The following is a 13100-nucleotide window of genomic DNA, read 5'->3' on the forward strand; positions in this document are numbered from 1 at the left end:
CAATTTTTCATTGTAACAGCAAAGTTTTCAACTGTCATGAATGGTTTACATTCATGAGGGCTATGATCACTAGTGATCTGTGATTGGCTACAGCTAATCACATGGTACAGGGTGATGTGATTGGCTCAGGTGCCATGTGATAGCTGTGGGCCAATCAGTGCACAGGAAACACAGCTGTTAGGAATTAATTGATTCATAACAGCTTTGTTGACACTGTGATCATGTGATAGCACAGTTCACCATTGCACGTAGAAAAGTTTACCATCGAAATTAGCCTATTTCATTTAGTACAAGACCAGGAAAATGTCATCCTAAGAAGTACTCCATGGGACACTTCCTATCCTTTCTCCAATCTGGTCTAGATCAGCGTCTAGCCTTGAGTACCGTCAAAGGGCAACTCTCAGCCTTGGCTGTCCTGTTTCAGAGACCATTGCACTCTCATTTCTTAGTTAAGGCATTTGAACATGTTGTTGCACACATCTCTTCACCTGTACAATTAGCTGTGACTCCATGGGACCCTAACCTGGTTCTTTGATCCTTTAGAGGTTGTCCTTTGAACCCATTAGGGATATTCCTCTATCTGGCATTATTCATAAGGCAGCCTGTCTCCTTGACATCACCTCGGCATGGAGGGTCTGAGTTAGCTGTCCTTGAGTTATCCTGTAAAGCAGTGGTTCTCAACCTGTGGGTCGCGACCCCTTTGGGGGTCGAACGACCCTTTCACAGGGGTCACCTAAGACCATCAAACAACACATTTCCAATGTGTAAAGAGTAAATAATTTTATGGTTGGGGGTCACCACAACATGAGGAACTGTATTAAGGGGTCACGGCATTAGGAAGGTTGAGAACCAATGCTGTAAAGAGTCTATGCTTGTGTTACACAAGGACATGGTTGTCCTGAGGTCCAACACATGTTTTATCCTTATGGGGATTTCCTCCTTCCACCTCAACCAGGACATTTTCCTGTCCTGGTCACTGTCTTCATGTGGTACATGCTGTGAAAATCTACCTCTTGGGGTACAGCCTATTTTAGGCAATCAAATTCCCTCTTTGTGCTTCCTGAGCATTCCAATGTCCTGTACTCTACTCCAGGAACAAGCATAATGTGTTTCTTGAAGTACAGTACAGGGAACAGGTCCCTCACCTCTGTTCTTTATGATCCCCCTACTGCTTGCTACAAAACTAGCCAGGATTGGGAGAAGTTATACAGGGGATATCCCTCTATCTTTTTAATTTTTTTTTGCCAGTGTTCATTCTCCTAAAGGTAGCTGTATGTTATTACCCATAGTTAAAGACCTGCAATTTGTTACTAAAGTCAATACAATCCCTGTCTATAGTAAATTGAGAAAGAAAATATGTACATCACTACACATTCTTTTTAAGCTTTGGGCTATATGTGAAATGTAATTGTTTGTTAGTAAGAGATTTTATTCCTTCATGCCAACTACTTTATTTAAAATACATAGACTTCAGTTGAAATTGTAGTTGTCAAGAGTAGACAATGTAGCCCCAGTCTAAGCAACCCAAGGATATTAAAAGTGTGACTGCTATAAATGTGCAATTTAGCAGCAGTAGCATCTTTCTAACAAGATGCATTAACATGCATCTTTTTCAGGGAAGGTCTTGCACATTTCAGTAGGACAATGCTAAACTGAATACATCTATGACAACTGCATGGCTTTGAACTGGAAGAGTCTGGGTGCTTAACTGGTTTGCCTGCAGTCCAGACATTTTACCAAATGGAGATATTTGGTACATATTGAAACAAAAATACGACAAAGAAGACCCAAGACTGTTGATCAGTTAGAATCTTTTATCAGGCAAGAATGGGACAACATTTCTCTCCCAAAACTCCAGCAACTGGTCTCCTCCGTTCCTAGACGTTTACAGAGTGTTGTTAAAAGAAGAGGGGTGCTACACCATGGTAAACATGGCCCTGTCTCAACTTTTTTGTAACGTGCTGCTGCCATCAATTTTAACTTTACCTTATTTTTAAAATTGTACATTCTCTCAGTTGACACATTTGATATTTTTTTCTATTGTGAATAAAATATGGGTTTGTGAGATTTGCAAATAATTACACAGTGTCCCATCTTTTTTGGAATTGGGGTTATAGAAAGTCCTTTCAAAGTAGCTGTTTTTTTTTAACAAATACAGCTGACCGTGCAAACCATGCAAAGGTCTAAAGTCACAAAGTTTTTTTACCTTAATGCATTCTCTGCATTAAAGTAAAAAACTCCCTACTACTCCCCTTCCCATCCCCTATCCCTAAATACTTACCTGACTCCTCTCACGACCCAGCGCTGTCCCAGCTTCAGTTCTTCTCCCTTCACTTCCTAGTCTCACAGGCAGCATGGCTCCCGCTGCTGTCAGCCAAATCCTGGGAGGAAAGAACAAGGGGTGTGGCTGAGCTGTGCTGTGTGTTTCTTGGAGTGCATGGCTTGCTGAGGGAGCACCCGCAAGAAAAGAGGAGTGGACAGTATCAGCAGGGTACTCCAGAAGAGGAGATAATGGACTGCTTGCACAAAGCAGGTAAGTATAACAGCTTTTTTTAATTCAAAGATACAGCAGGTACAATTACTAAAATCCCTATTTTGTGCTTGTGTTACACACACCAGCTGATTCAGGGCTTATTTACATGGGCATTAGACACAAATTCTAGTCAAAAGCAGTATTCTTTTAGGTGTTTCCCAGCTAAATTAAATTGCCATGAGCAGCTCAGGGATTTTCTCTGAGTTGCTTTCAGCTGCTTTGGCATGTACGTTAAAGCATTATTTAAGTCAAATTTTTTTTTTAATAAAATACCAAACATGTTATATTTACCTGTTCTGGGTAATGGTATTGCACAGAGCAGCCCAAACCTCCTCTTCTGGGGTCCCCCACCAGCGCACTCCGCTCCTCCTCTTCTGTGTCTGCCCCCATAACAAGTGTTTGCTATGGGGGCAGATATGTGCGTTTACTCTCAAACCTGGCTCCGTGTATCCATAAACACACACAGCGCAGCAGGATTTGACTGGAAGCAACAGGACAAACAAACGAAACCAGCGCTCCAATCCTCATGCAGACTAAAAGAAATTCAGGATGCCAGATGAAGAGGTGCTGCCCTTCAAAGATCGGGCAATCTGAGCACTGGTGAAAAAGAGCAGACAAAGGCGCACTCTCATCGTGCATTACCGTGGTATGGCACGTGTTTATTAAATAGACAAATGGATGTATACTCACAAACCAACGAAGATAAAAGCAGTGTATGTGGTCCACATACACTGCTTTTATCTTCGTTGGTTTGTGAGTATACATCCATTTGTCTATTTAATAAACACGTGGCATACCACGGTAATGCACGATGAGAGTGCGCCCTTGTCTGCTCTTTTGGAAGCAACAGGAGCTAATGGAAACTGTGAGGGAAGAGAGAGCAGCAATGCTGGATCGATAGAGGAACCAGGTCAATATTTGGGGGGGGGGGGGGGGGCTGGTGGTAAGGTTTTTCACCTAATGCATAGAATGCATCAATGTAAAAGAAACCATAATTTTTTAGAACCACTTTAACTTATGTGGGGAAGAAAAGCAGGTCAAATGCAAACAAATGCCTGTGCACATGATACATTACTGTCAAGCAACATATAGCCAGCTTTAGGTATGTATCCCACCTTTGCTCTTGCTGTGTTTTCCAAACATTTTCAATTTTTTGGTTGCTGGTCTTTAGAGAAGCCTTTGTATACATCTCCAACCTCTTTCGCTTTGCTAAAAGTGCTTTGCTAATATCAGCTGTATTGGAAGATTTTATGAAATGTAGTTAAAACAGTATTTACGAGAAAAGAACACTGCCTCAAGCTATGATGAAGACATTTGAAAAATTGATTAACATAATACTTGCCTCCAAATCTTTCCAACATATTTTGTACTTCACCACTAGAAGAGAGAAGTGCACATTAAAATATTTCTACAATTACCTACTACTGTGTGTTTAAGCCTTTCTGAAATAAAACATCTAGGGGGATTTCTGGGACAACTCAGAAAGAAAATGTTTGCTGCCATGCTAATGGCTGATTTAGTAATTGTAAGGGAATTGCTGAACTGGGGATGGAAGGTAGTATTATTTTCTAGAATGTTACACTGCTGAGCCAGAATAATGTACTGCTAAACCAAAGAGAGAGGTGAGCTACCTTCCAGGAGCACTGTGGTGCTGGGCTAAGAGAATGTTGGTATTTGCAGGTACACTCATGAGCTGATGGGAGGCAGTGATACTTCTAGGATACATTGAAGAAAATATTACCTACATACACAGTGTGCTCCTTACACAGGGATAGAGTGTTGAGCCAGTGTTTTGGGGAGTGAAGGGGCAATGGTATTTGCAAGGGAAATTCTAAGTAAAGAGCACATAGAAATTTCTACCTGGGTTGCCAACTGTATGTATTTTTATGGAGCTTGTAAAGAAAAAAACAAAGAAAAAACAAAAACACCAAAATGTGCTCCTATACATTAAAGGTATGGGAAGGGAGCAACTGTCCCTAAAACTACTGAATTGGCAGACTTCAGTCAGCTTGATTTGCAGTGCATGGATGAAGCCACAGACAGCCTATGCCAGTCTTCAAAGTACCAGAGTGAAGAGAACAAGAGCTCATTATAGTGCTGCTGCTCCACCTCTCAAGTCCCACTCTGGCCTTAACCATGCTGGTATGTGCCCCCCTTCCTGCGCTGCCACATTTAACCCAGGAAGGAGAGGAGTAGCAGCACTTGTTAATATACAGCTGTCTCTACTAGAAGAGCTGACCAGAACAGACAAGAGAATATTAAGTAATGCAGTTCTACTGCTCTAAATATTTTATTACCCCACATGATCTTCATCTATTTCTTTATCTGTAGCAGGTGCAGGACGTTTTTTTCCATGTTTCTCAAAACCTGGAGTCTTTTCTTTATTAAAAAAAAAAAGAAAAGAAAATTAGCAATTATTTGCACTGTAAGGCCCCATTCATGCCTAGCATAGGGTGAATGTGTGTTATGTCTATCAAGCATAGGGCCGTTCCTTCACTTGAATGGGCTGCACTATGCATGAAAAACACTCCAAATAAGCTACAGAATCCTTTCAGGCTTAGAGCTGTATGCATTTTGTAGCATGTAAAACAGGGGCGGACTGACAACTCATGGGGCCCCAGGGCAATAGGGGATCATGGGGCCCCTGTGTCCTTGCCCAAACTCTAAAAAGCCTATGAAAAAGGTACCAGGGGCATCTCATGGGGCCCCCTACCGACTCCGGGCCCTCGGGGAGTGCCCGAGTTTCCAAATGGTCAGTCCGCCCCTGATGTAAAAACATACAACTGCTAGCCACATTTGGGATACCAATAAGAAATAATGGCACTGTGACCATTTCTGAGCGAGTTCCTGGAACACACAGATGTGCATGTGGGCCTTAAATGTATTTTTGGTTTTACAGAAAAATAACAGTGCATAAAATCCTGGGTGATGTTTGATTGAATAGCATGAAAACTGGGGAAAACTAAAAAGTTCCTGCACTTTGTTAAAAAAATTGCTACTTTGCTAATTATTTACTTCACAAAACACTAAAAGATAATCATGTACCATATGGAAAGAAGAAACACAGAAAACTGATTTTTATCTATTGTTACTTTTATGACTATTTACCTTTACATAGGAGCTGCCACTGATATGTGATCATGAAAGCTGTTCTCCAGGCAGATAAACACACAAATATATGCAGCTCTGCAATCATTAAAGTGTAATTCCACAAAAAAACATGTTAAAACTGCTCCACCTCTCTTCTAACTACCCTGTAGAAGGAAGATGCATACACTCACCTATTCTCAGGCTGCTCCGGTCTGATCAATTGATCGGCTTCCCTCTGTCATTCAGCGGCAGCTTCAAGGGACAGTAGGAAGTGCCAACAGATGGCCCATAATAAGCCAATGGGTGACATCACAGTTCAGACATTGTCGGTGTGCCTTTTCCTCTTCCCTGTATGCAGCGCTGACTGACATAAGGGAGATCATGTGACTGGACCGGAGGGACCTGAGAATATGTAAGTATATGCATCTTTCCTTTACAGGGTACTTAGTATACAGTCAGGTCCATAAATATTGGGACATCGACACAATTCTAACATTTTTGGCTTTGACACACATACATCTACCTCCTGGAGAGTGTTCTTTATCTAGCCAACTGTTGTGAAGGGTGTTTTCTTCACCAGGGAAAGAATTCTTCGGTCATCCACCACAGCTGTTTTCTGTGGTCTTCCAGGTCTTTTGGTGTTGCTGAGCTCACAGGTGCGTTCCTTCTTTTTAAGAATGTTCCAAACAGTGGTTTTGGTCACGCCTAATGTTTTTGTTATCTCTCTGATGGGTTTGTTTTGTTTTTTCAGCCTAATGGTGGCATGCTTCACTGATAGTGACAGCTCTTTGGATCTCATCTTGAGAGTTGACAGCAACAGATTCCAAATGCAAATAGCACACTTGAAATGAACTCTGGACCTTTTATCTGCTCATTGTAATTGGGATAATGAGGGAATAACACACACCTGGCCATGGAACAGCTGAGAAGCCAATTGCCCCATTACTTTTGGTCCCTTAACAAGTGGGAGGCACATATGCAAACTGTTGTAAATCCTACACCGTTCACCTGATTTGGATGTAAATACCCTCAAATTAAAGCTGACAGTCTGCAGTTAAAGCACATCTTGTTTGTTTCATTTCAAATCCATTGTGGTGGTGTATAGAGCCAAAAATGTTAGAATTGTGTCGATGTCCCAATATTTATGGACCTGACTGTACAGTTGCAAGAAAAAGTATGTGAACCCCTTGGTATTACGTGGAGTTTTGCATGAATTGGGCATAAAATGTGCTCTGAACGTCATCTAAGTCACAACAATAGAAGAACACAGTCTGCTGAACATAATACTACACAAACATTAGATGTTGCCATGGTTTAATTGCACATAACATGTAAACATTCACAGTGCAGAGAGGAAAAATTATGTGAGGCCCTAGCTTAATGACTTCTCCCACAGCTAATTGGAGCCAGGAGTGAGGCAACCTTGACTCCAATCAGTGTGATGATATTGGATGTGTTGCTGACAGCTGTCCTGCCCTTAAAAAACACACACCTGTTTTGGGTTTACTGGTTTCAAGAAGCACTGTCTGATGTGAACCATGCCTCGCAGAAAAGAGCTATCAGAAGACCTACGATCAAGAACTGTTGACTTGCATGAAGCTGGAAAGGGTTACAAAAGTATCTCCAAAAGCCTTCATGTGTCCACGGTAAGACACACTGTCTACAAATGGAGAAAGTTTAGCACTGTTGCTGCTCTCCCTAGGCGTGGTCGTCCTGTAAAAATGACTGCAAGAGCACAGCACAGAATGCTGCATGAGGTAAAGAAGAATCCCAGAGTGTCAGCTAAAGACCTACAGAAATCTCTGGCACATGCTAACATTTTTTTTGACACATCTACAATAAGGAAAACATTAAACAAGAATGGAGTACATGGGAGGACACCACGGAGGAAGCCATTGCTGTCCAAAAAGGATATTGCAGCACGTTTGAAGTTTGCAAAAGAGCACCTGGATGTTCCACAGCACTACTGGCAAAATATACTGTGGACAGATGAAACCAAGATTGAGTTGTTTGGGAAGAACACACAACACTATGTGTGGAGAAAAGAAGGCACAGCACACCAACATCAAAACCTCATCCCCACTGTAAAACATGGTGGAGGGAGCATCATGGTTTGGGGCTGCTTTGCTGCCTCAGGGCCTGGACAGATTGTTGTTATTGATGGGAAAATGAATTCCACAGTTTATCAAGACATTTTGCAGGAAAACGTACAACCATCTGTCCGCCAACTGAAGCTCCGCAGAGGATGGGTGATGCAACAGGACAATGACCCAAAGCATACAAGTAATTCAACAAAACAATGGCTGCAACAGCACAGAATAAGCCTTCTGGAGTGGCCGAGTCAGAGTCCTGACCTCAACCTGATTGAACTGCTGTGGCATGACCTTAAGAGAGCGATTCACACCAGACATCCCAAGAATATTGCTACACTGAAACAGTTTTGTGAAGAAGAGTGGTCCAAAATTACTCCAGATCTTTGTGCAGGTCTGAACTGCAACTACAGGAAACGTTTGGTTGAGGTTATTGCTGCCAAAAGGAGGGTCAACCAGTTATTAAGGCCAAAGGTTCACATACTTTTTCCTCCCTGCACTGTGAATGTTTACATGTTATGTGCAATTAAACCATGGCAACATCTAATGTTTGTGTAGTATTATGTTCAGCAGACTGTGTTCTTCTATTGTTGTGACTTAGATGACGTTCAGAGCACATTTTATGCCCAATTCATGCAAAACTCCACGTAATCCCAAGGGGTTCACATACTTTTTCTTGCAACTGTATTTACTGGTCCCTTCCCTCACTCTTCATCATCAAGGATCCTATTGTGTGCTTGCAGCTGCCAATGGAAAGCAGAGGGAAGCTGATAGCGGGGGGCAATTACTGGAACCGATCCCCTGTAGGGCTCTCTCTGCAGCAACTGCCAGCAGGAGGAAGGGGAGAAGAAGCCAGTTTTCAGTTGCTGCAGAGAGAGTCACACAGGGGATCGGTTCCAGTAATTGCCCCCTACCGTGTCGACTACCCTCCCTGCCCACATCTGATTCACCCAGTTGCCTGGGCCCCTCTGCTAGCCTGGGCCCCATACAGGAGGACTGGTGGTATCCCCTTATCCACGGCCCTGAGTATATGGTATCTTATTTAAAGTGGTTGTAAAGGCTGATATTTTTGTTTTTAATTAAAATAATAAACATGTTATACTTACAGTGGGGATCGAAAGTTTGGGCACCCCAGCTAAAAATTTGTATTAATGTGCATAAAGAAGCCAAGGAAAGATGGAAAAATCTCCAAAAGGCATCAAATTACAGATTAGACATTCTTATAATATGTCAACAAAAGTTAGATTTTATTTCCATCATTTACACTTTCAAAATAACAGAAAACAAAAAAATGGCGTCTGCAAAAGTTTGGGCACCCTGTAGAATTTATAGCATGCACTGCCCCCTTTGCAAAGCTGAGACCTGCCAGTGTCATGGATTGTTCTCAAACATCGTCTGGGAAGACCAGGTGATGTCAATCTCAAAGGTTTTAAATGCCCAGACTCATCTGACCTTGCCCCAACAATCAGCACCATAGGTTCTTCTAAGCAGTTGTCTAGAAAACTGAAACTGAAAATAGTTGATGCTCACAAAGCTGGAGAAGGCTATAAGAAGATAGCAAAGCGTTTTCAGATGTCAATAACCTCTGTTCGGAATGTAATTAAGAAATGACAGTCATCAGGAACAGTGGAAGTTAAAGAAAGATCTGGAAGACCAAGAAAAATATCAGACAGAACAGCTCGCAGGATTGTGAGAAAAACAATTCAAAACCCACGTTTGACTGCACGATCCCTCCAGAAAGATCTGGCAGACACTGGAGTTGTGGTACACTATTCCACTATAAAGAGATACTTGTATAAATATGGTCTTCATGGAAGAGTCATCAGAAGAAAACCTCTTCTACGTCCGCAGCACAAAAATCATCGTTTGAACTTTGCAAATGAACATATAGACAAGCCTGATGCATTTTGGAAACAAGTTCTGTGGACCGATGAGGTTAAAGTTGAACTTTTTGGCCGGAATGAGCAAAGGTACGTTTGGAGAAGTAGGGGCACAGAATTTAATGAAAAGAACCTCTGTCCAACTGTTAAGCATGGGGTTGGATCAATCATGCTTTGGGGTTGTGTTGCAGCCAGTGGCACAGGGAACATCTCACGAGTAGAAGGAAAAATGGATTCAATAAAATTTCAGCAAATTTTGGATGGTAACTTGATGCCATCTGTGAAAAAGCTGAAGTTAAAGAGAAGATGGCTTCTACAAATGGATAATGATCTTAAACACACCTCGAAATCCACGGGGGATTACATCAAGAGGCGTAAACTGAAGGTTTTGCCATGGCCTTCACAATCTCCTGACCTCAACATAATTGAAAATCTATGGATAGACCTTAAAAGAGCAGTGCGTGACAGACAGCCCAGAAATCTCAAAGAACTGGAAGACTTTTGTAAGGAAGAATGGGCAAAGATACCTCAAACAAGAATTGAAAGACTCTTGGCTGGCTACAAAAAGCGTTTACAAGCTGTGATACTTGCCAAAGGGGGCAGTACAAGATATTAACTCTGCAGGGTGCCCAAACTTTTGCAGACGCCATTTTTTTGTTTTCTGTTATTTTGAAAGTGTAAATGATGGAAATAAAATCTAACTTTTGTTGACATATTATAAGAATGTCTAATCTGTAATTTGATGCCTTTTGGAGATTTTTCCATCTTTCCTTGGCTTCTTTATACACATTAATACAAATTTTTAGCTGGGGTGCCCAAACTTTCGATCCCCACTGTACCTGCTGTGTGCCAGAGTATTGCACAGAGCTACCCCGTACTGCCTCTTCTGGGGTCCCCTGCCATTGCTGACCACTACTCCTTTTCTCTGAGTAGTAATCTCTCAACCATAGCAAGCTGTAGGCCATAGTCCAAAGACACACGTAGAGCGGTTTGCCCCTTCCCTCCCAATTGCTCCTGCTGCTGCCTCTGTGTCATGGGAATAGCGGCAGAGAGGGAGCACAACACTAGCACAATGCTGGATCAAAAGAGGAGCCAGGTTACTATTGGGGGGGCTGGGGGGAGGTGTACATGGAAGGGTTTATACCCACAGAGAATGCATTAAATTATAAAAACCTATGCCTTTGGAACCACTCTAACTGCAAGTTTGGGGTACATTTCTGGAGTTTCATTCAAAATGTAATCATATAGAATACAATGGCAAAAAGTTATTTTGCAGAACCAAAATGAAAAAATGTATAAAGTCTATGTCATAAGATGATTAGAAGCTGCTAGCAAAAGACATCTTTTGTGCAAAGTGGAGGTGACTGAAGGCTGCAGTTACTGGTAAGCCACTGTGCTTACTATATAGTACATTCTGTACACAACGACCCCCGTGATGGGTGATGATGGGAGTAGTCATCCAAAAAGATGCATTTTTTGTAATCAAAATAAAACTTGGTAGCTGGTTAAAAAGCTATATAGCATATGTCACTTATTCACTTTCAGCCAATGAAGAGGGAGAGACCCAGGATAGCCGCTGCTCTCGTACACATTTCTGGTTTGAGATCAGGCTGAGGTATGTATTGCGGGGGGCTGCACACTGAAGGGTTTTTCCTGCATGCATAGAATGCATGATGGTAAAAAAAACTTTCAACCTTCACAACCATTTTAAGATAATTCTGTATGAAAAGCTACTCTGGAGTAGGGTCAACCAGTTATTAAGTCCAAAGGTTCACATACTTTTTCCTCCCTGCACTGTGAATGTTTACATGTTATGTGCAATTAAACCATGGCAACATCTAATGTTTGTGTAGTATTATGTTCAGCAGACTGTGTTCTTCTATTGTTGTGACTTAGATGATGTTCATAGCACATTTTATGCCCAATTCATGCAAAACTCCACGTAATCCCAAGGGGTTCACATACTTTTTCTTGCAACTGTAGGTGTTAGAAGAGGGGTCGGAGTAGTTGGAGGAATATTCAATAGACTGTGAGTGCACTGATCAGAACACTCATAGTCCACTAAGAACAACAAGCTGTCTGTCGCAACGGTTAAAGGCACTGCTCATTTATTCATTCACAGATCCCTGTGAATGAATAAATGACATTGCTTTGCGGGCAGTGCCCTGTACAGACACACCAATTTTAAATGTGGCAGTGTCTGTAGGGGAGAGGGACCCCACCCGCTGTCATGGGGGGAGGGCTCAAGGGGTGAGGGCGTCTGGTGCAAAGCAAGTTGTTACACGTTATACCCTAATTACTGGTGTAACATGTAACCAGGAAGTGCAGCCATGATCCTGTTATCAAAATTTGCAGCCGGCAATGGGCTTCAGGTAAAAGTGATCCAAGCTCCTCTAACTCCTGGGAATATGTAAAACCAACACCACACTTACAAAATGCCATATTGCAGCAATGAGACTTGCATACCTTCTGTTGTATCTTCGTCTGATCCAGTAAGGGTTTTGTGTTGTATTTCTTGAAATTTGTAGGATAGCACTTTCTCCTCTTGAATTGCCTTTACAGATTTTCCTGCCTTCTTTCCAGGAGCCATAACTGTTGACTAACATCATTGTGGAAAGAAACAAATACCACAGAGTAACGTAATTCATAAGGGCCCATAAAAAATTAATGCACGCCAAAGGTATATATACACTCACCAGCCACTTTATTAGGAAAACCTCGGAAGGGCCAAGAAAATATTCCCCACACCATTACACCATCACCACCAGCCTGAACCGTTGATACAAGGCAGGATGGATCCATGCTTTCATGTTGTTTATGTCAAATTCTGACCCTACCCTCTGAATGTTGCACCAGTCTGCCCATTCTCCTCTGACCTCTGACATCAACAAGGCATTTTTGTCCACACAACTGCCACTCTGTGGATATTTTATCTTTTTCGGACCATTCTCTGTAAACCCTAGAGATGGTTGTGCATGAAAATCCCAGTACATCAGCAGTTTTTGAAATACTCAGACCAGCCCATCTGGCACCATCAACCATGCCATGTTCAAAGTCACTTAAATCCCCTTTCTTCCCCATTCTGATGCTCGGTTTGAACTTCAGCAAGTTGTCTTTACCACATCTAGATGCGTAAATGTATTAAGCTGCTGCCATGTGATTGGCTGATTAGCAATATGTGTTACCAAGCAATTGAACAGGTGTTCCTAATAGTGGCCGATAAGTGTAAGATATATGTGGATATTGTAGGGTTGGGTCACACACTGGCTCTTAGTACCTCCTGGTGCCTTAAAGTATTTGTAAACTTACCTGTTAAAACAGCCTATATAGTTTAAAATAGAAATTCAAGGCAAAACATTTTGTGTGTTTGTATATATTATAAATACTTTTCCTTTTTTTTTTAAAGTTATCACATGACCTCTGTTTTCTGCTGCATAAAGGGCTTAGACAGCTGGGGATGGAGACTGCAGTCAGGCATGTTAGCAAGAGGCAAAGAACGAACAGTAC

At 41.9% G+C, this 13100-nt stretch overlaps 1 protein-coding gene across 1 annotated transcript in view; it reads right to left on the bottom strand.

Moving 5' to 3' along the window:
- The window catches only part of SYCP3 (synaptonemal complex protein 3), a 45107-nt gene that overhangs the window by 23341 nt on the left and 8666 nt on the right, over positions 1–13100 (bottom strand). The window contains exons 3-6 of the mRNA XM_089651804.1: positions 12060–12192; positions 4831–4912; positions 3876–3910; positions 3649–3766 (exon numbers count right to left, since the gene is read on the bottom strand). Of these exons, the coding sequence (XP_089507930.1) occupies positions 3649–3766; positions 3876–3910; positions 4831–4912; positions 12060–12183 (359 nt within the window). The 5' untranslated portion in view covers positions 12184–12192. The remainder of the gene's footprint in view (positions 1–3648; positions 3767–3875; positions 3911–4830; positions 4913–12059; positions 12193–13100) is intronic.

Source organism: Staurois parvus, unplaced genomic scaffold, assembly GCF_062004578.1.
Source record: "Staurois parvus isolate SC_StPar_1 unplaced genomic scaffold, SC_StPar_1.0 ptg000025l, whole genome shotgun sequence".
NCBI classification, from domain to species: domain Eukaryota; kingdom Metazoa; phylum Chordata; class Amphibia; order Anura; family Ranidae; genus Staurois; species Staurois parvus.